General features: G+C 37.1%; 1 protein-coding gene across 12 annotated transcripts in view; it reads left to right on the top strand.

Moving 5' to 3' along the window:
* tjp1a (tight junction protein 1a) overlaps positions 1-23,602 on the top strand; it is a 120,604-nt gene that overhangs the window by 80,911 nt on the left and 16,091 nt on the right. For all 12 annotated transcript variants that reach the window (XM_084109699.1, XM_084109705.1, XM_084109709.1 and 9 more), the window contains 14 exons: positions 2,917-2,973; positions 4,380-4,504; positions 5,531-5,633; positions 6,146-6,449; positions 6,719-6,822; positions 9,563-9,728; positions 9,942-10,077; positions 18,125-18,255; positions 19,378-19,483; positions 19,672-19,822; positions 20,915-21,023; positions 22,042-22,261; positions 22,919-23,103; positions 23,496-23,591. In XM_084109699.1, the coding sequence (XP_083965825.1) occupies positions 2,917-2,973; positions 4,380-4,504; positions 5,531-5,633; positions 6,146-6,449; positions 6,719-6,822; positions 9,563-9,728; positions 9,942-10,077; positions 18,125-18,255; positions 19,378-19,483; positions 19,672-19,822; positions 20,915-21,023; positions 22,042-22,261; positions 22,919-23,103; positions 23,496-23,591 (1,993 nt within the window). The remainder of the gene's footprint in view (positions 1-2,916; positions 2,974-4,379; positions 4,505-5,530; positions 5,634-6,145; positions 6,450-6,718; positions 6,823-9,562; positions 9,729-9,941; positions 10,078-18,124; positions 18,256-19,377; positions 19,484-19,671; positions 19,823-20,914; positions 21,024-22,041; positions 22,262-22,918; positions 23,104-23,495; positions 23,592-23,602) is intronic.

Here is a 23,602-nt window from a genome sequence, read left to right on the forward strand (position 1 = left end):
TTGTTAAAGTTGCTTAAGGCTGGAATGCACTACATGACCTTTCATGGAAACGATGTGTTCTAAAATCGTCTCAAAATATATATTTTTTTTTTATATCCTCCAACTGGATGGATTTATAATCTGAAGCTAAAAAATCTGAGTCTGCGCCCATCATGCAATACATGATTTTTTGTGAAATCTTTCAGCTCATCCAGACTGTAAATCAGGGCAAAAATCTGGGCAAATGTCATGTAGTGTATTCCAGCCTTTACTGTTTCCAGTCCTGACATTGCCTCAGCTTTCACGCAGGCGTAACGGCGCCATTCTTCTGAAGCCTGAACAGTCTGCTGTTCATCCGCCACCAAGGACAGGACCCCCTAGGCTCTCTCTCTCTCTCTCTCTCTCTCTCTCTCTCTCTCTCTCTCTCTCTCCCTGTCTCTCTCTCCCTGTCTCTGTCTCTGTCAGTCACATGGCTCACTGCATGGGCATTTTTCTCATGGTTGGGGCCCCTGCTGTCGGCTCTTACAGTTCGATGAATCCAGCACCTCTGACCCTACAGATACATAAAACGAATTTGTGGACAGGGGTCAGAGGAGGGGAGAAGAGGCACTGTGAGATTGTGGGAGGTGGATGCCTTTCAAATGGGTCAGATTCTCTCACAATAAAGTCTGAGAAAGGGGTAGAAATGGGGGCATGAACTGAATATTGACCCTGTCCCAATTAGGACCATGAATGAAGTGCTTGCTAAGCAGCGTGGTAAACAGGTCAGAGGGTTAAACTGTGTTTGTAGTGCAGAAATGCTAGACGTTTAAGTGGAATGTAAAGCACACTAGGGGTGGATTCAGAGACTTAAGTGCTCTGTTGTGAAATCTTTAGGCTATATGTGAATGTGATATATCAGTGGTCATGTTAACCAAATATTTTCCGTCATTGACTCTGAATCTGAAGGCTGTTCATCATTTTGACAGATTACACAGATATAACTGTAATTTCCACCCCTATCCAGTTGGTGGCAAGTGTGCATATAAGTTAGCTATGATCTAGTATTGTTTCGTCTTTGATCTCAGTTTATGATGTCTTTGTGCATCCTGTGGCTTTCGTCAATGCTACATACAATTGCAAAAACGTAAACATACATTCATCTGCTTTGTCATGTGGTGTTGAACATTTAAAAGTCGCTTTTCATCTGTTCTCTTCATTAATATTTTTTAATGCCTATGCTGGTCCTGTAAGTTCATGATTAAAAATGAAATGTGAATGAAAACAAAAGCGAATGTCTTATCATTAAAGTATGATAATTAAAATGATGGGTGACAATATATTTTTAGACAGGTAGATAATAGACTGAATTTTTATGACTGTCCATCAAAATGACGAACAATGAGAAACACAGCCACTGTTGTTATATGTGTACATTTTGTTTTCAAGAGACATATGTGAGAAGAATTTTGAATAAAAAGAATTCATTTTGATCAAGTTTCCGATGCTATCGCTCATTATTTAAAAATACTATTGTTGTTTTATTTATTATTATTTATGTTTTCCTTTTTTTATTTTTCTACTATTATAATTTGCAGTTAGTAAAATGTAATAAATTAGAAGGACATGGCAAAATAGCAGGCATTTCACTTAAATTCATTAGTAGTCTCAGACCTTTGAATTTGTTTGTGATGTATTAGAATTTGATCATTACAAATGAGACAAATACAGTGTGCACCATTAGAGCTAGAGTCTGTTTCGGAGCTCTCAGACATACTGTAATAATTTATCCAGCCTGGCATCTACAGTACAGGGGTGAAGGAGCAGGAGCACAAACCATTCACCTCAGCTCAGGGTTAGAGCTATAAATAAATACCTTCTGCTGTTTCTCTCCTTGTCTTTATCACTCCCTCTCTCTCTTTCTCTCTGTCTCATCTATATTGTACCAGGGCAGATTGTTCATTTTGTAGCAGTTTGTTTATATGATGTTTGCATTTAAGGCAGAGACATGTTCTTATGTTCAAGCTTGAGTTGGACAGCTGTCATCTAATTGGTCAGTCAGGAACAGTGGGGCATTCTGGTCAGGTGTTCTTATAGTGATCACGTCATTCTGTTCTATTTGATGGGGTTTTCTCCTGTCTTATAACCCACATGTAATTAGGGCTGGGGAAAAATATAAATTTTTTTAAAAATGGGGTCGATTCGATATCGATCCCCAAAAGCCACAAATCAATCTTTTTTTTTTTACCGTATTTATTTATTTCCACAAACATTGAAAATAATCTCTGATTGACGTTAATCTTTTCACTAGTCTTCTCCAGTAGATGTCATCCCCTTTTTTTGTGGTGGGGCCAATGAAAATCTCAAATCTCAAATCGAATTGAGAATCAGATCAAATTGAGATCTTGCGAATCGGAATCAAATCGGGACATCTGTATCGATACCCAGCCAGCCCTATATTTTTTCTTAATAGTGTCAGACTTTAATCACATGCTTTTATTAGGAGCATCAGCATGCTGTAAAATTGTATGAAATTTCAGTGATAAAGGAACCTAACTTGGCTTGCACTTTGAGTTTACAGGCCTCATTTATGCCCCTGTGCTAAAATGAGGATAGCAGATTCTGTTTATAGCTTTTCCAGTGTTTGTAGTTGTGTGTGTGTGTGGGTGTGTGTGTGTGTGGTGTGTGTGGTGTGCCTTCGGCGCTCATGGCCATAGTCAGCTTTGCAGCACTGTTTAGCCCTGTGACAGCCTTTACTCAGACCAGCACACATATACAGATTTAGTTCAAGCATAGAGAACTGGTTTGTTAAATATGCTTAATTCCTGTAGCTCATAGAGGTCAGAGTAAAATCACCTCCTGCCATTGACAAAGAGGAGAAATACCTGCTGATAAAAACTCATTCTCTGTGCTTAGACTTTGTCCTAACTGACTGCTTTCTCTTTGTCTTTCTCATAGAGCACAACCATGGAGGAAACTGTAATATGGGAACAGCACACGGTGACTCTTCACAGGGTGAGTACTGAACTCTCTCACTTGGTGCTGCATTTTTCTTCCCCTCTACTTCACCACTCCTCATCTTTCTATCTATTGTCAGGCTTCAGTATCCTATTGGTTAAGCAATAGTAGCAATTATTTTTATTTAATTTGTTTTTCAGTATCAGTCAAAATTAATTTAAGTGTGCATAGTTGTAGATCAACATCATCTAATGCTTTAACACTGTTAAATGTAATCTTTAGCAAATCTTAAAATTATTTTTCAATTAATTTATTTAAAATGATTGATTTTAGTTTATTTATTATTTTATTATATTAAATATTTTTAGTCAAAGTAGTTTCTAATGTTAATTCTAGCCATTTATCTTGAAAATAATTATTAGCTTGGAATTTTAAAATCAGTGCAGCCCATTTTACTTTTTGTCTTTCTTTCCTCTCTCTCCTCTCTCTTCTCTTTTGGGATGGCTAGTTACAGGATGTGTGGTCATTGATAACACAATAGCCGATCCCCCAGATGGCAGGAAGTAGTGTGTGAGAGGACAAAATTTCTGCTCTGCTCCACTTCCTGTTCCTTTTCCTCATCCTGCATGTTACTAGACTCAAACACATCTGAATCAGAGTATGAGAAAGAGTGAGAGATTATGCAACAGTCATTTGGGCACAGTATTTTTAAGCCCCCCCCACATCTGTAAGAGTCAGAGTACCGTGGACGCAAATCTTGGATCGGTTTCATAACATGATGTCTGTATTATACTTCAGTTCAGTCAGTCCCTCTGTAACCCGTTTTTTGATGTGCTGACATCCTAGACAAGATAACAGGTGTATGAGCACTAAGCCTTTTACTGGGGGCTTTATTATAGGTGGAATCTCTTTAGCTGGCTAACGGTATTACATGGCTGCCTCTGTTACAATACACACAATAAACAAGACACTTCTTCTCCCATATGTGCTTCTCCCCTGCTCTGGCTCTTAATATGATTTATAGCTGTTTGTTTAGAGGACACTCACAAGCCAGATGGTTTGGATGGCAGTGAGAGGTAGAACAGACCAGTACGCGTGTGTGAAGACACCCAGTGACATTAGGAAAAGGCTCTGAACAGAGCTCTGGCCATCTGTCTGGCGTCTGTCTGTCATTCTCTACCTTTTCACTCTCATCTGTCTTTCTTTTTGATTGCTTGAGTGCAAGATTGAGAGCTCAGAGCTTCAGACACCTGGGAGATTGAAAAGCTGCCAGACAGTACACACACACACACACACACACACACACACACACACACACTTTTTTCATCATTCTATCTGATAGATTTGATAGATGATAAAATGATAGATTTCATCATTCTATCCAATGTAATTTAATTTTTGAAAGATATGCTGTAAGTTCCAGGAAATCACTCTGTGTGTGTGTATGTGCATGTCCTTTGCAGGCACCAGGTTTTGGGTTTGGAATCGCCATATCAGGGGGCCGTGACAACCCTCATTTCCAGAGCGGAGAGACCTCTATAGTGATCTCAGATGTGCTCAAAGGAGGACCTGCAGAGACCCTTTTACAGTAAGATAAGTTTATATATCATACATATATATGTGTATATATATACATATATATGTGTATATGTGTGTGTAATGTCTGTGTGTAAATGTAAATTTAATTTATTTATATATTTTTTAAATATTATTTATATTTTATTTATATGTATTTATTAGGGGTGTAATGGTTCACAAAATTCACGGTTCGGTTCGGTTCGATACAACACAGTGGTGTCACGGTTCGGTACATTTTTGATACAGCAAAAAGAAAGAAATGCCAGAGAAATTTCCTTGATTTAAAAAAATAAAAAAATAAATTATATCTTAAAAAATATATATATATTTATAAAATGTCCTAAATCTTGAAACTTTTAGTTTTATAAATGGGGGTAATCTTTGGATGAAAAAATTATGTTTTGGTCATCACATTAAAAATAACATTTAAATAGGATAATATTTGAGTTTTGAAGTGCTGGAAAAAGATGTGTGACGTTCTTGAAAGCATTTTACTATTCCTGCCAAACTTCCATGGTTAGATTTAGTGTTACTACATTATCTGTGGACTTAAAGGCTATAACTAGTTCATTCACGGCACAATGTTTCTCATGGTTTCCACGTCAGCGCTGTTTGATCTAATAGAGATCTACTGTTAATAACGGAGAAAGCTTCTCACTAGATCTCGCAGCGATGTTATTACTTCAGTGGTGAATTTGAATGCTCTCTTTACTGGATATCTTAGCGCTGTGTAGTAACAGTGTAGCTTGATCAAGCTCGCGGTGCACTGACATTGGTCCAAACTCATAACGGTCCGTGAAGCACAAAATAATGAATAGTGCAGTTTCGTTCCGCTTTTATTACGTTTGCCATTTGATATTGGACAGCGTTGTGGTGGTCGCGCCAGCGCGACTGCTACGAAAAATGGCCCAACGAATCGTTCGGTTTGTAATGCGTACCGAACCGAATGAACGGTTCAGTACGAATACGTGTATCGTTGCACCACAAGTATTTATATTTTTCTTTTCTTCACAAAAATATTTATTTTTGTCTACAGGGAGAATGATAGAGTGGTGATGGTAAACGCTGTCTCCATGGACAATGTGGAGCATGCCTATGCTGTTCAGCAGCTGAGGAAAAGTGGAAAGAATGCCAAAATTGTAAGTTAACATCATCCCTCGTACATTGCATCAGTACTATACAATTATAGTACTTGAGTCTTATCTGGACCTCAGATGTGAGTAGTGGGCTGTGATGGAAGATGGAAGAACTTGAAGCAGGCAGGATGTGTAGGTGATCTGTCTTGACTGAGCTTTATATTAATCAGTGAGGAATGCTTGGAGTCAAACTGCAGTACTGCAGAGTATTTGTCTCTGTGTACGTACAGGAGCTGTTGGTCAGTCTATAGACACTTTAGAACTACATTTAAAAAAAAATTCAATTAGTCCTTTAGTGTTTCTTGAATACGAATAATATGGATAGTTATACAATACTATCAATAATAGTGTTACTTTTGGATATTTTTGGATCAGATTCAAGTATTCCAGAGAGCTGTGTAATAAGGGTTTATATCTTTTATTCTTGCTAATGTTAAAATATGTTGTAATAACCTCCTTTAATATGTTAAAAATAACAAAATCATCTTATTAATGTTCATATATTCTCTGTTCAGACTATCCGCAGAAAGCGGAAGGTGCAGATTCCAGTAAGTCGAGGGGGAGACAGAGAGACTATGTCAGAGCGAGAGGAAGAGGATGACACTGAGGAGGATGATTACGAAGGTCCAGCAGCACATGCAGGGGGAGCGAGTGGAGGCACGAGCAGAAGGAACGAGCGCAGCAGCAGCACCGGAAGGCGGGACCATAGTAATTCCCGTGAGAGGAGTATTTCCCCACGCTCAGACAGACGATCAGTTGCGTCCAACGTCCCGCCGCGACCTTCCAATGTCACACTCGTCAAGTCCCGCAAGAATGAAGGTGGGCGGAGCTACAGACTGTTAAAAGTTAGAGGACAAACCTCTTAATTGCTATTGAGGGCTTCACCAGAGGATTTGGCAAGTTGACACACTAGAATGTATAAACAGGTGTAATACAGTCTGTTGTACATTAGCTAATAGCTGTGATTAGTCTACTGGCACAAATAACCACCGGGTGCTTTCGACTAGAACAATGCTGTAGTTAGTTACTCAGTAGTCAGATTATGTCTGTTATTGTTCATTCATGTGTGTATTTTCTGTTGTGTGCAGAATATGGTCTGCGTCTGGCCAGCCACATATTTGTAAAGGACATTTCTCCTGAGAGCCTCGCAGCCCGTGACGGCAACATACAAGAGGGAGACGTCGTCCTAAAGGTATGAGAAACAATGTCTGGGAAGGATCATAGAAAGATGGTTATAGGAAAAGAAGGGAACTGGATAGCCATGTAGTCACTGGTTCCAATACTTGTGTTGTTGCTTCGAAAAGCTTCACGAATGCTTTATTTTCCTGCTTTGTGTTTCTGTTCCTATTAGGAGGTTTGTCTGTGTAAATTGCTGTTGACAGATGAAAAACTGTGAACTTGGCTTCATCTAAAGTCATGAAAACCACTCCAAGTTCATCTGTCACACTCTCAGCTTTCTTCTTATATATGCACTGCCTGCTGTGGACATGTGGAAGAATTGACAGACAAAGCGCCTCAAAAGCCTTCTCATTGGCTAAATGTAGAATCTGGCAGTGGTTCGTGGCCACTGATTATTGTCTGTTTACTGAGACTAGGGCAGATCAGTGTGATATCTCAGCTTGTTTATTTCAGTCACATCTTTCAGCTTAAAGCACCTTTAGGGACAGTAACTTTAAGCACACTCAAAATGTAATGTTTGTTAAACCTCTCTTTCCCTCTTTCTTAATGTTTGCATAATTATAATTTCATTTCTACATTAAGAATATTAATGTTTGCATAATTATAATTTCATTTCTACATTAAGAATATTAAAAAGTATCAGCTGGCTGGCTTGTTACCAAGTTATTAGTTGTTTAATGGGGGGAATTGCTTGACATTTCCACGTTAATTTATGAACTGTCCTCAGCTAAATGAGTCTAGTGCTTACTGAGTGGAGCAGAGCATATCCCACAGAGCACTGGAGTGAAACTGAAGGGCATAGAGTGCACTGCCAGCGGTGCTGTTTTCTTGCAAGGCTCTGTAAATGTAAAATCACGGACGGCACATTTATTTTGCCGCCTATACACTACCATTCAAAAGTTTGGGGTAAGTTTCTTTTTGTGTGTGTGTGTGTGTGTGTGTGTGTTGAAAGAAATCCATACTTTTATTCAGCAAGGATGCATTAACTTGATTAAAAGTGACTGAATACATTTATAATGTTACAAAAGATTTCTATTTCAAATAAAATGTTTCTACTGTATTATTGATCAAATAAATGCAGACTTGGTGAGCATAAGAGATTTCTCAAATACAATAAAATATCTTGCCAACCCCAAACTTTTGAATGTTAGAGTACATGATGTGTTTAGTCAAAGGCAGTTGTGGCCTAATGGTTAGAGAGTCGGACTTGTAACCCAAAGGTCACGGGTTCGAGTGTCAGCGCTCTCTTCCACTCTAATTACCCACAACTGAAGTGCCCTTGAGCAAGGCACCTAACCTCCAATCGTTCCCCGGGCGCCGCAGCAAAAACTTCTGCCCACTGCTCCGGGTGTGTGTTCACGGTGTGTGTGTGTGTGTTCACTACTGTGTGTGTGTGTTCACTACTGTGTGTGTGTGTTCACTACTGTGTGTGTGTGTTCACTACTGTGTGTGTGCACTTGGATGGGTGAAATGCAGGGCACAAATTCCATTTTTGGCCACACGTCACGTCGCTTTATTATTGCTATCTGCAGGGCTAAGCTAAGCACTAAGTGTGTGTGTGTGTATATGTGTGTTTGTTTTAATTATTTAGAATTTTAAAAATGCTTCATTTATACAACAGGCTTTCTCAACAGTGATAAGTGCTTCATCTGTGATGTAATTTGACCAGGTCACTTTTAAAGCAGTACTTTACCAGTTAATTTTGACAGGAAATTTTTATTTAGTTTTAGTAATATTTTAGTCATCTGAATGGTTATAGTTTTAGTCAAGTAAATATCATTAGATATTAGTTGACTAAATCTACAGTAGATTTAGTTGACAAAAATGGGTTTAGTTAAATTTGTCAAGTCACCTTCATTTATATAGTGCTTTTAACAATATAGATTGTTTATATGTCAATATAGAAGCAGCTTTACAGTGATAATAGGAAATTAAAGTAACAGAGTTTGTTCGGCTTTACAGCAGCTCTAGAATAAAGTTGTTGTCCAGCTAAAGTTAGTTTTGATGCATCAATTAAGCATTTCAACTTGCATGCAACATTCTTCATTCTTTCAAGCAGACATAGGCTATTTATTTGTATAAATTAAATGTAAATTAATCCTTAATAAAGTTATTAAAGTTATTCAGTCAAGAACATTGAGTGATTTTCTCTTTTTCTTTTGTTGTTTGATTAACATTAATAATGGACAGCAGCAGGTTTATTGGACTGTTTTCACTTTTAAGCCAAATGCACGGATCCAATAAACTGATACACATCCGATACACATGTTTACATTCACTTGCGCTGTGAGAGGCGGCTTTCTGTGTGCGTGCAGAAAACCGGACTGAATTGAGCTCTCTTTCGCATCATCATGCTTTTTCAGATTTATCCATATGTCTGCCCTTCTCTTTCTCCCACACGTTAACATTTTGTAACATTTTATGAGACATGCTGCAAGTGTATGCCAAATTATGTCCCGCCGGGTAGATCAGCACATTACAATTCAAGCTTCCTAAATCGTCCCTAATATTTTCCTCTTGTTTTTATTCATTGACAAAAATGTCAATAGATTTTCATTATAGTTTTTGTCATTCAAAAGTGGTTTTATTTACTTTTAGCCTTTATTTAGCCTTGTTTTCGTCAATGAAAAAATGTTGTTGATGATAAATTATGACAAATTATTTGTCAACGAATTTAACACTGTACTTTACAAAATACCAAACGTATGCATCCATAGTGTGTTTGAAAATGGTGTTCTCTCCTCTCAATATAGATCAATGGCACAGTGACTGAGAACCTGTCTTTGATAGACGCAAAGAAACTTATAGAGCGATCGAAAGGCAAGCTGAAGATGGTGGTGCAGAGAGATGAGAGGGCAACACTCCTCAACATTCCAGATTTGGACAATAGCATTCCCTCCGCTAATTCAGACAGAGATGGTGAGATTATCTGTGTTAAACATGTAGATCTGAAATTGCTAAGTTTAGACTTGAGGTCAAATGCAACTTTATATTTTGTATTGTGTTTGTTGCATGGTTTTCTTGTCCATTTTATTTCCCTTTTTCTTGTTTTTGGCAGGATTTTTGCCATTTTCTAAAAGAAAGTTAACTTTGGCTAACTTGATACTTTAAAATCATGATTTGTTTTAACAGACATTTCAGAAATTCATTCACTGGCATCAGATCATTCCCATGAGCGCACCCGTCGCAGTAGATCCCGTTCCCCTGACAAACGCTCAGAGCCATCTGACATCTCCGGCCACTCTCCGCAGCAGATGAACAACGGCAGGTAAGAGGCATCTGAAATGCTTACATTAACCAAATAAAACCCCTTGAAGTATATAAAGGACTATTTTTCACTCGAGTCCCTTAATTCACACCCTTTTTATCCTCATCCCGGCTCCCTAATTTTAGGGAGATCAGTATATACCATTTGGTCCTCCGGTATAGCTAGAGCAGTAAGGCTACATCATTCTGGTTAATGTCGATCTCAGGTTTCAGGGTGTCCTCCCTCCTCACCCATGAGCTTGTGTCCAGTGTCATTAATAATTGTATGAATCTGAATAATCAGTGAAGCAGATGGGTCTGATTTGCACACTTACTTTAACAAATACACCTCCTGTCTTTTTTTTTTTTTTTTTTTTGCATGAAATATTTATTTAGTTTTGGCTGCACTCACAAGAGAGTGTAAGTGTTGGTCATGGTGCAGTGAGCTGGCTGACTGTAACCCAGTTTGACACTACAGTAGAGCTGAGCTCATGCACTTTAGACGTGTGCACTGAGAAGTGTTGACAGCGTGGTCTGACGGTTCTTTCAGTGTTGTGTGTGTTTGTACAAGGAAGACAATGAAGGACACGAATCAGTGTGTTTGTATATGGATAACTGTTCTGTGATGCTACAGACCAGTAAAAGCCACAAAAGTTTGGATACATGGAAGATATGAAGCTTGTTTCATAACATATTATGGTATGTAGTAATATTATAAAGTACCATGATATATACAATGTAATAATGCACCGACATTTCAAGAACCAAAAATATTTGTCCGAAACTGCAGGTAAAAAAATAAGTTTTGAAGGGCCAAAATTATTGATAGGTTAGGGCTTCTCTGATATAAAGTGTGTTGACTGTGCCAGCATCTATTGTGGGCACACAATGTGGATAAGCTACAAGTACACATGTAGTCTGGACTCCCCTAATATAATGTATTTGCAAAAAATAGTCCTTTTCAGAAATGTACTATAATTACAATTTCTATCTAAATACTAGTTACTTACTACAGTTATTGTTGCAAAAAAAACAAACAAACAAACTTGAAACTTTCAATTTATTGTTTTTATTTTGTGCAACAATCCACTTTTTGTAACATCTACCAAAAATTGATCAATAAGTCATATATAAATAAGTCATCATATGTTTTTACATTGCTTCAACTCATCAAAATAATTTAAACTATTTTTTTTAAGTTATACAATATTCAGCTAATTTTAAGTCAGTTTAAAGTAATTTAAGTTGAAATGTCTTAGCAGGCCAAGTTGATTGTACTTAAAAAAATTAAGGCAGCAAGTTATTTTTTTACATGTACTAATTTGATTAAATAAATAGAAAATCGGATTAATTACACTTTTATACTTCATCATTATATCAATAACAGTAGTAATACTGTTAACACTGTGGTACAAGTGGTGGAAGGGGGCCAGAGGAAATCTTGAGAGAGGACAAGTGGAGTATGTAAAACAGGTGGAATCAGAAAGAAAGGGCACGAGATGGTGTTTAAATGAACTGCTAGTATGTAAAGACAAAGGGATGAAAAGGATGACAATGCCACAAGGTACCAATCCTTTCCCAGGAGACATGCCATCCTTCCTGCCATTAAAGCAGCTGCTCTCTACATCCCACATCCCCACACTGCTGCAGGCTGCATTTTAATGAAATTTCACACCTCGCGTCCCCACACATCCTCCACCTGTCTGTCTAGAGCTGCGTCTCACTTAATATCTGAACTCGGGTTACACCTCATTATCGGCTCTCTCACCTCAACAAGACACTGATGCCTTTTATGTTTCAGAATTTAGTAGCAATTTTTTGTGTGTGTGTGTATGTAATGTATGTAGTCTGCCTTAACTTTGCACTTGTAGACAGTGGCAAGTAGTAGACTCATCAGTCTCCTCTGAATGATAGTGAATATGAAAGTACTAGAGCTAAAGTCTATTCGGTTTTCATGTCAATAACATTTTCTAGCACATTTCACATTGTTCCAAAGCAGCTTTGCAAAGAATAGTAAGGTGCCTAAAGAAACCCATCGAGTAAGCCAAAGGCGACAATGGCAAGAAAAACTCCCTAAGATGAGTAAAAAACCTTGGGTGACCAAGAATCAAATATTTTTAAAGGAAGGAATTGATACTTTTGTTCAGCAAGGATGCAAAGACATTTATAAAATTACAAAAGAGCTGTATTTTATTTAAATGCTGTTCTATTGAACTTTCTATTCACCAAAGAATCCTGAAAAAAGTGTCACATTTTCACAAATATATTTAGCAGCACAATTGTTTTCAACATTGATAATATTAAAAGATGTTTATTCAGCATATTAGAATAGTCTTCAGTGTCACGTGATCCTTCAGAAATCGGAAGCTGAAAATACACCTTTGCCACCACAGGAATAAATTGCATTTTAAAATGATTAAAATAAAAGTTATTATAAATTCTAATAATAATTCACAGTTAAAAATCTTACCAACCCCAAACTTTTGACTAGTAGTGTACGTAATATATAAACTGACTGTTGTCTCTCTTGACTATATGGATGATTAACAGTGGTAATGCTCTTGGGTTTTACTAAAAACTGATGGTCTAAAAGGCTATTTACTGCTTGGTTCAGAGGCATTTTGGATGATGATGAACATGTTTGTCAGTGAGCCAGGTTAATATCTCAGAGCCATGCATCACTCACTCGCCACTGAATAACTGCTCTGTCTCTACACAGGCTGACGGGCTCTTTTCTCACCAGAATGCTCCCGCTGTAAGTGCTGTGCTCTCTAGTCAGTGTAAACAGTGGATAGTATTTGTAGATGGAGTCTGAGTGCATGAATATTAGTTTATTTTTATTTGATGTTTTTTGTGCATTTTGTCTTGTTTTATATTGTGTGGGTCTGGTGTTCTTTATAGACGGTTTAGGTTTTAATGCATTTGATGTGGTGCATTAATATGTGCTTGTAGTGAAATCAGCATGCATTTTGTCACATTGAGCTGGTAGTGCAGAGGCAACTAGCTCTGTATGTATGAGTGTGTGTTTGTGGAAACTGCCAGTGGGTGTCAAGGCTGTTATGCAGAAATGGGCCTGAATTAATTTTCCTGCATGTGTGTTCATTAACCTTGGCACACAAGAGACGGCACAATTCCCTCTGAAATTTGTATCACCAGATGGGTTTTTCCTCACAGTACAAGTCACAGAGATACTCTCTATCCACTCTGTCTGAGCCATCAGCTTTTTAATTTCTCTCCTCTACACATAGTTTCTCAAGAGCACTTAAGTGTGTTGATTCAGTGTTGTCTTAGTTTAGGGTAGGCAAGTTTATTTAGATAGCACATTTCATACACAATGGTAATTCAAAGTGCTTTATATAAGCATAATAAAGGAAATAAGAAATAATCAGACATGTAGAATTAAGTGATTTAAAATGCATGCGGAAAGAAAGGTGAACCTAAAATGTGTCAGTTAAATGGATTAAATTAAAATGAATAAAAAGGCTGTAAAAAAAAACAAAAACAAATTAAATATTAATAAATAAAATAATTAGTTAGTATGTATATATTTGTATATTATATATTTTTATGTGTAAAATAATGTACCATATTATTGCCTAATTTCAGAACAAGATGTGGCTATTTTTTTTATTAATTATTATTTATATTTTCATTAATCTCAAATCTTGAAGTTGGATCCAGCTGTGAATGGCGTAATAATCATCGTGTTTGTAATGAACTGTCTGTATTTCTTGGTGACTCAAACCTAGTGATGTTGTAGGTCTTTTAGGTTCATAGCCTATTGTATATGACAAATTTGCAAAGTAACTTTACCTGCATTTATTCATAATTAAGAAACAAAGCACAAGGAGTGGATGCAGTGCCATAGTGTCATATGTTCTGCTTGGAATAGGGATATCAATTTATTGGCTTTTTTGCTATGTAATAGTTACATCAAGAACAAGATGAGTGTTCATTTACACAATTTTATACACAAAATATATATGATAATTTATTTGCATAGTGTAAAGGGGTTTGTTTATATAGGGGTTCAATTTCTATTCTGAAATGTGCAGGGAGACAAATTGCCCTTATTGGAATGGAAAGACATGTCAGTGAGATTGTAATAGGTCACATGAGAAATAAATACAGAATGAAGTGAGCAGAGATTTAGCCTGTGTGTGTGATAGATGTGTTAGTGCAGAGAAAACCAACAGAGCAAAAGGAGAGCCTGGGATTTATGTAGGCTTTTTGTGTGTGTTAGTGCATATTTGTGCATGTCCAGGGCGTCAGAGATTTAAAGCCAGGTTCACACTGTATGTTTTTGGCCACGATTTGGCCGTCTGAGACAAATTTTGAGAATCCTAAAATTTTTCTGATCCTAGGCCAAAATCTGAAGTCTATGAACACTAGTTTGGCATGTTCTCAGACGGCCGTTGCGATAAAATTTTATCTCTGCTGAAATCAGAATCAGTTTCAGAAAATTTGATGCACAGTCCTTTAGTGTGACTTCTCCTACGACAATTGTCAAATCAAAAACTAGTAGGAGCGCAGAACCTGATGATGCAATTAGTGAGACAACAACAAACCACCACTTGCTCCACACACATCGTCTTTGGTTTTTCTTTTCAAGATAAGCCCTGATCGGTTTTAGTTTGCTAGCCACCTTTTCAATCCAGCATTTAATTGCAGCTCACAGTCACTGAACATGTCACGGATTGATGATTTAAAACTCTGCATAAGTTTTTTTTATCCGTCTGTTTTTAACGTGTCTTAACTGCTGTACAGTCTGATATTTAATGACAACTGAGATCATACAGTGTGACATGGCTTACAGCGGGGATCATGTTCGTACAGTCTGACAAGCAACAGTCGTAAAGGACTATTATAAATTGTACATTGTACAATAAGTCAAAGTACACTGCCAATCTAACAAGGGTTCTCTTTTTCATTTTCATTTCTATATTCTTGGTAGAAATCTCTTTGCTTTTACTGATTCCGCTAATAACAATGCTAATTGCATTCATCAAAGACTAAATGAGTATTTTGGGAGTGGTCTGTTTCCTGTCTGAGTCATTCTGTACCAACCAGAGCCATGTGACTAAAGTTCTAGAGGGCCGTCCAGATCCTGAACTCATCAAATGCTTCTCCAGCTTTATTTGTCTGTCAAAATTATCAAATGTAATGTAAATGTAAAAATCCAAAAGTCTGAATGTGCAACAGTGAGTATTTGTGATGCATCAAAGCATTTCAAATATCTAATAGTTGTGCAAGAGTTAATTTACAGTTTTAAAAGAAGCTCTAGTGTCTGTCCTAGTTTTAAGCAAGAGAAAAATGATACAGTCTGACCTAAAGCACTGGCATCTGGTGCTGTCTAATGAGCAATCATTATCTCTGCTTTTTTCAAGCATTGTTTGTGATCCTTTTCTTTTGTTTACATTCAGCATTGTTTTCTCCTGAGGACATTCTCATATTCATGTGGAGCAAATATAATGTCTGATGTTCTGAGAAATGTCCACACATAATAACCAAATTCACAAGCACAGTTTCTGAAATGTCACCAAATGCAAGTGCTTTATTTGTTATTGACTTGTCCCAAAGACATGCTAACATTGCAAAAATCCCAGATGCCCAATAATGTCACTGGTAACCAGGGGTTAACTGGGATTTCGGAGGCGTGGGAACCCGAAAAATTCACAAAAGTATTATTTTTCAGTATTATAGTATTGTCGTCAGAACATCCCTTGAAATAAAATATTTAATATCTAATATCTATTAATTGGCCTGTATAATTAATAAAACTTTTTTTTTCTTTAAGATGAATCCCTTAAACTGATATACAACAACCTTTTAAATTTGATTTGTCTGATATTATGCATGTATGTCATAATTCAACTTAAATGCATAATTACATAGAATATTTGTATTATTTTAAATTAAATGACAAATAAAGTGATTATTTATATATGTATAATATATTGCAATGTGAATTATATATGTAACATTATTTCTCATGTGACCATGTGAAAAAACTCATCTGCCTGTAGCCTTAGTAATCCAGAAGACATCGGGTCTCATTTACTAAGCCAAAGACAAATTTGTGCGTGAATTATGTGTACAAACAATTTTAAGAACAAGTCACGAATCATCAAAATGTCGTAATAAAATGTATTCAAAATGTACGAAAAAATATAGTAACAACTGAAACCACACGAATACTATATATAGTATAATTAAACTATTATACTATAACTATAATTAATTACATAAGCCATATATAAAATTATATAATCCAATTATTAAATAATACAATCAAATTTAATCTTAAATACACTCCATCATATACAGTTACAGAGTAAGAAAAGCTGCGTTATAGCTTCAGCTGCGAGGTTTCTCTGAATAAAGCAGAGCTCTGTAATCTGGGTCTGTATAAAAAATGTTTATTTAGAGAACTGGTGAGAATGGCACACCTATGCCTAAATAAACATAAACATTTTGCTCGAGGATTGGGCGAGAGCGCATCTGCAAACAGCGGCAAGTTTGACGAGCGTGACGAAAGGCTGTGCGGAAAGCGTGTGTGGAAAGCCCTTATATGGAGATTGCTTGGGTGTGTTTTATGCAAATGACTAACCTTGTGCACATGGCCGATCCTTTAGAGTACTCCAAATTCACTAACATCAGAATGATGTTAAGAACAAATTCATGGACGATTCATGTACGTACAAACATGTTGTGAATGTGCGTACAAATACAAAATAATCAACGCAATTATTAGTGAATGAGACCCATTGGTTAGCTTGTTTTTGATGAGGGGTTGAAGCTAAATTCTGCTGGACAGCAGCACTCCAGGACTGAAGTTGCCCATCCCTTCCCTTTCTTTTACATAGCTACATTTACTGAAAATGTTATGCTGATAGTATAATTTGTAATGAAAAATGTGCATTAAATATAGAAGTATTTTCACTTGAGAAACTTTTTCAAAAGAAAAGAAAAAGACATGCGTTGGCAACATTCACAATGTACTGGAATTAAAAATGTTGCTCTTGAAAAATGTTTTTGTTCAAATGTACTCTCTAAATGAAGGCCGATTGTATGAAATGGATCACACACACACAAAGTTGGTCCCATTTCTAACTGAGAGAAAAAGTCCATTAAAGTCTTACAAATTCAGTACATTAAGCCATAGTAAGCTTTTTTTCCACATTAAGGTTTAGAATGTCCTCAACACACTTTTTCACAGCATGCATTGCGCACTCATCAGGAGTCAACGAGCTGCCGACTGCTGCAGAGCGTGATGGAGTGACGCGGCAGTGCAGATCCTGCGTCTCTCTATATGTTCGAGTAAATAAATGGGAGTGGGAATTCCCGCATTATGAACGTGGCACTTGCTGAAGTTATTAACATTGTATGCAATACCCGCAACCTCGCACCAAATTTCAGGCCCTGTAGATATACAGATCATCTAGTTAGCAGAAATCAGAAATTTACCGTAACATGTTTCTTCAAATTAGAAAATTAATACAGGTATTTTTAACGATGTGCTTCCACAGCAGTCATAATTAACAGCAGTTACTGTGCCTTGGTTAAAGTTTGCAATGTGAATTATTTATGCAATTACTCTCTCTCCCTAGCCACATTGGCGGATAAAAATAAAATGAAAACAAACAATATAACGACCACAAACTTAAGGAAAATAGCAGAGTATAAGTATCCGTTACATCACTATATAAGTTATCATCTATATCTTGATGTCAGTTACATCAGTATACAAGTTACATCACTTATGTACTAAAGTACAAGTACACCATTTTTAAACTACTCGAAAAAAGTAACATTTTTGATAACTATTTAAAGGGACAGTTCACCCAAAAATTAAAATTCTGTCATCATTTACTCACCTCAGGTTGCTCTCAACCTGAAATATTCATACAGGTTTGAAGCAACTTGAGGTGAGTAAATAATAGATTTTTAGGGTGAACTGTCCCTTTACAGTAACGTGTGTATTTGTAATTCATTACTTCACACCCCTGCTTATGAGCGGAGATCAGATCAGACTCAGTTTGTGACTGTGCTGCTGTGTGTGTCTGTAGCCACAGGAGTCGTGAGGAGGAGCGCATCTCTAAACCAGCGGCTGTATCCACTCCAGTTAAGATGGCCGAGGACGCACTTCTGGCACCGTCTACAGATCAGCCCGGAGACAAACAGATCCCTCCACTGCCAGGTCGGGACTTTCACCTCCAGACTTTCAGCTGTCTTCTGTCTTTCCTTCTGCTCTTCCACTCTCTTATCTTCCCAGTCCAGTGGCGTGTGGCAGACTTCTTAAATAAGGCAAAGTCACCTCTCCCTGTTTTTTTTTCTTTTTAGTCCAAAGTAAATTCATGTTGCATTTCCATGTGATGTTTACAGAGCCCTGCACATGAGATGCAGACAAAAATATGCCATGGCCACAAATTAAGAATTCATTCTCTTGTTTTAGTAAATCGTGGCCACCTTTTACTAATTTGTTCACTCAGGGAACGAATAAGTAAAAAATGTTGACGTATTAGTAAGTTGTGGGAACGAATTGTCAATTTGAGGCCATGATATACATATTTTGTTGTCATGTTGTGGGGCTCTGTAGATGTTTACTCGGTTTCTGAGTTAAAGGCACATGGAACATAATTTACCTAACACAATGATCAAGCAACCAAACCAATACTACAATATTATGTTTGTTTAAATATAATATTAACATACTGTTAATGAGTAAAATGTAAAAAACAATTAAACATTTACATTACTCCTAAAATAGCTAGAATAATACAGTACAACACATAATTGTGTATCTTTTACATAGTACTACAAACACTGTAATTAGTGCATCAGTTTCCACTGATTTGACCTATTCAGTCTGGTTTGCGGACTGATTGCAAACATGATAGTCAGGTATTATTGCTTTGAGTAGACAATTCAAGCAGTTCATACTGTTATACTGTTTTTGACATGACTTTTCAACTATATTTCACAGTGAGGCAAAAATTGTTATCAAATAGTGTGTAAACTGTTTAGTTTTATTTTTGTACTGTTATTTTCTTTTTTTCTTTTCTTTTTTTGCACAGTCTCCCTCGCCCTCCTACTCCCATGTTTCCACTGCTGAAAATCAGACCTGTCCTCTCCTAGTTGTCTCTCTATACTTTGCTGCTGTTTACTCCATCCTGATCTGGAATGCCCAGATCAGACCTTGCTTTGCTCTGGTTTTTCATGTTCTTTTTGGTCTGATTAATAACCAAAGAGTATGTTGTAAAAGAACTGTGTGTTTATTGATGTACATCATCATCAAAGTCTAACAGAGATATGTGTTTAGAGCCAAAACCAGTGTATGCACAACCTGGGCAACCTGATGTTGATCTGCCAGTCAGCCCCTCTGATGCCCCTGTGCCCAGTGTCGCCCATGATGACAGCATCCTTCGGTCAGTGGTGTTGCATAATCTGTACTCATGTCATATTCCCACTTGCCCTTTCTAGTGATTTACTAGCCAAGTAAGCTTTCTGTATTATCGTACAGATACACAGGTGCAAATCATTTGAATCCACACACAGCACAAACAATTCCATGTAAGTCCATGAAAAATTAACCCAGTTTTATTCTGTTTACCAGGCCTAGTATGAAGCTGGTGAAGTTTAAGAAAGGAGAAAGCGTAGGATTGAGGCTGGCAGGAGGAAATGATGTGGGGATATTTGTGGCTGGTGTGCTGGAGGACAGTCCTGCTGCTAAGGAAGGCCTGGAGGAGGGAGACCAGATACTCAGGGTGAGGATCTTATTTTACGTTTACATCTTTTAGAGCTTTATAGTGAGGTCTCACAACATGGATCTAGCATCAATTTAAAGAACATGCACTAAATTTGACCATAAATATGCTCTTAATAATATCCTGTCCCTCCTAGCATTTGTTTGGTTACAGGTGAAGTCTGTATACTTTTGTTAAAAATTAAAATTCATCTTTTGTTAAAATTAAATGGTTAATAGTTCAAATTAAAGTGTGTGTGTGTGTGTAATTTTAACAAAAGATGTTTTTTTAATTGCAACTAGTGGCATTTCTTGTGTAAACATCGCATATTTAGCAGATACAGTAGCATGCTTTATCATATCTGAGAAATCTAGTCCTAAGAAAGCACGTGTTTGATTGTTTTGCTACTGAACATCTGTTGTTGACTAATCTCTATACTGTAACACTGTGTAACATCCCACTTTTTCTCAGGAAAATATGAAGACACTGTGTGACCCCTGTGGCTGTGGGCAAAAATAATCATGACATACTCCTGCTCTGACTCAGTGCCTGTCTCTCCTCTGTTTTCAGCTTTCCTTTGTTTAGCCTTCGGCTGCACAATGGCACTCATTGTTTAACTCAAGCCTCCAGTAGTCTTACACTATTGTCAGTTGCTATGTGTAATACAGTGAGTCTAAGTCAGGCTCATTTAGGCTTGTTTATCACCGAGCACATTTTAATTATACATAGACAGCTTTGTGCCTCTCCCACACTAGTCCCAGAGCAGGTCGTCACAGTGTCCGTACACACGCGTGTATGAAAGTTCCTGTTCCTGCTTCACAAACACACACTCCTTAGATTCCAGGCCCTGCCTCACAGCGAGACTCCCAGCTCATTGTTTTTCCCTTTCCATTTTGTCAAGGGTGACTCCACTTTACCTCAACTCTTTTTTTTTTCTCCCTGAGATTGTGACTTTAAGATAAAGTAGAAACACAGAAAAAGTGGATTTGCTCTTTTTTCTCTCTCTGCTTCTCTTTATTTCTCTTTCCACTGTCAATAAACAGTGTATTGTTAAGTTACAGCACCGCAGAGATCTAAAGCCTGTTTTCTTCTTGCACTCCCTACTGTTCGTAGGTTAACAATGTTGACTTTGCAAACATCATTCGTGAGGAAGCAGTACTGTTCCTGCTGGATCTTCCCAGAGGTGAAGAGGTCACCATCCTGGCTCAGAAGAAGAAAGATGGTAAGCAGATGGATACGGCTTTCATGTATTGATTATGTTGGCCTATGATCACTTATTACATGGTTCTCGAATAATATTCGAAAGCCCTCTATTCTAAGTTAATATGTACATCTGGTACTTCTTTTGTAATAAAAATTATTAAACAAAAAAAAAAATGCTAGTTTGTTTTACATCTCTATTTATTTTTTATTTTTGTACATTTCAATTAATATGTTATTATTAAATTACTAAATAACTATGTAATTTAATAAATAAGTAACTTTAACTAAATTTGAAGACTTATTTGTGCACTCCTGGAAGTTTCCTTGAGGATCCATAAACCTTGTTTATACTTTCACCTGGCTCCACACCGTGAGCCTCTGCTGACTGCGCGCATACCTCCCCAAACTGACGAGGCGTATATACTTGATGTGCTCACCATTGTAGTATTCTTTGAAAGGACAGGGGGCGACTCCGAGTAATTGTCGTCTAAAACATCAGGAAGTATCAATGAGAAGTAAAGTACACATGTGACAATGCTCCTTCGCGAACATTGTCGAGAACCACTGCTCTAGAATATTTCATTCTGATTGGTCAGTTGCAGCATTTTGCGGTCAAATGTCTTCCGTGATCAAAAATCTTTCAGTAATAATTGCTAAAATGCCTGATCATTGATTTATCACGCTGTGCTACTATTGTGTTTCATATAACTCCAGCCTTTTTCTTCTCACATAAAAAATGAATTTCCAAATTGAAAACCAAATTTCTTTGGTAAGTACTTCTGTAATAAGTGGGATGCAATGCAGTCAGATGGTTATTAAGGGTGACATAAGACCCCTCTGCTTCCTTTTGGGGTCATTATCACCATGTTTGGGTTTATTTTGTAATGATGACCACTTAAATAAATACTTGTATAACTTGCCCTATTGTTTAGTTATGTAAGATTCAGTCATTCATACTAAGAAAGATATTTAGTGTTATTATGAATCTGTTCCTCATGACCGTCTATTAACCATCTCATTTATATCCTGTCTTCCAGTGTACCGGCGAATAGTGGAGTCTGATGTGGGCGACTCCTTCTACATCAGAACACACTTTGAGTATGAGAAAGAGTCTCCTTACGGACTGAGCTTTAATAAGGGAGAGGTGTTCAGAGTGGTGGACACCCTCTACAACGGAAAACTGGGCTCCTGGCTGGCCATCCGCATCGGGAAGAACCACCAGGAGGTGGAAAGAGGCATCATTCCCAACAAGAACAGGTAACCACTTAGTAAAGAACCAGCCAAATAGTACACAGTTTAGTAGATCATATATAGATCACTATAAAATACTGTTTTTTTTTTTTCTTTATCTTGTGTAATGCATGATTAACTATATGCAAGTTTGTGATGCTAGAGGGAATTAACTACTAAGTATTTTTTTCTTATCCATATGGTTGAATTGGATCAATGAAGGTTAGCAGCAAATACATTGATTAATAAAGTGAGATTAAACACATATAGCATATTTGTGTTAACATTTTGCATTTGCAGTTTGCATTTCACTGTTTTTATTCATTTTGAGGAATACTGAATCTGTTTTGTGCAAGTGAGATGAGTTAATGCACGCTCGCATTTAGTATAGAACTACAACAACCATCATGTTTACATTACATTACACAGCGCACACAGCGCTTCTGCAACTTTACTCCCGATTTCTCTCAACATGGGGACAAGAGAGGTTTTATTAGTCAATAAACGGAAATCCAAGCTACTTGCGTTACTTGTTTGAAAAAGTTGTTCGATATTTTGTTGTAAATTTAAAAGTAATGCGTTACTTTAAGTCAACTGATTACGTAACTCTCCTTAACTAATAATGTCTTGCTCTCAACACTGCTTCTAACTAAAGCTGACCTTGTTTTGCCATCTTCTCTTCAGGGCAGAGCAGTTATCAAGCGTACAGTACACACTCCCCAAAACTGCAGGCGGCGACCGAGCTGACTTCTGGAGATTCAGAGGTCTACGTACTTCAAAGAGGAACCTGCGGAAGAGTAGAGAAGATTTGTCAGCTCAGCCTGTTCAGACCAAGTTCCCTGCTTATGAAAGGGTGGTTCTTAGAGAGGGTATGTATGTATTTATGCATGTTAGATAAGGATGCACAATATATCGGTTTCATATGCTCATATCAGCCGAAATGTAAGATTTTTTAAAAATGTAATACTATATTTTTTATTTATCAGTATCAATATTGTATACACTTCAGCTGATATTGGTGTATAATTGTGCATGCTCATTCATACATTTAAATAACCTTGTCCATCATCTAATGCTCACTTAAATTAATATTTTTAAAAAATGTTAAATGTAAATACTTTGTTATAATATTCTGATGCCTAAATTCTCATATTTTTAAAATGCATGTAAAATTTGAATATTGGTCATTCAGTAATCTGAAAATAGCTATATTTCTGTTTTGTTTAAACTAAAGCAGAGATGTTTTTCTCTGTCGTTTTAGCTGGGTTCCTGAGACCGGTTGTGATCTTCGGACCAATCGCAGACGTGGCACGAGACAAACTGGGGAGAGAGGTGCCTGACCTGTTTGAGCTTGCAAGTGAGTGTCCA

This window comes from Abramis brama (genome assembly GCF_963993115.1).
Source record: "Abramis brama genome assembly, chromosome: 3".
Classification (NCBI taxonomy): Eukaryota; Metazoa; Chordata; class Actinopteri; order Cypriniformes; family Leuciscidae; genus Abramis; species Abramis brama.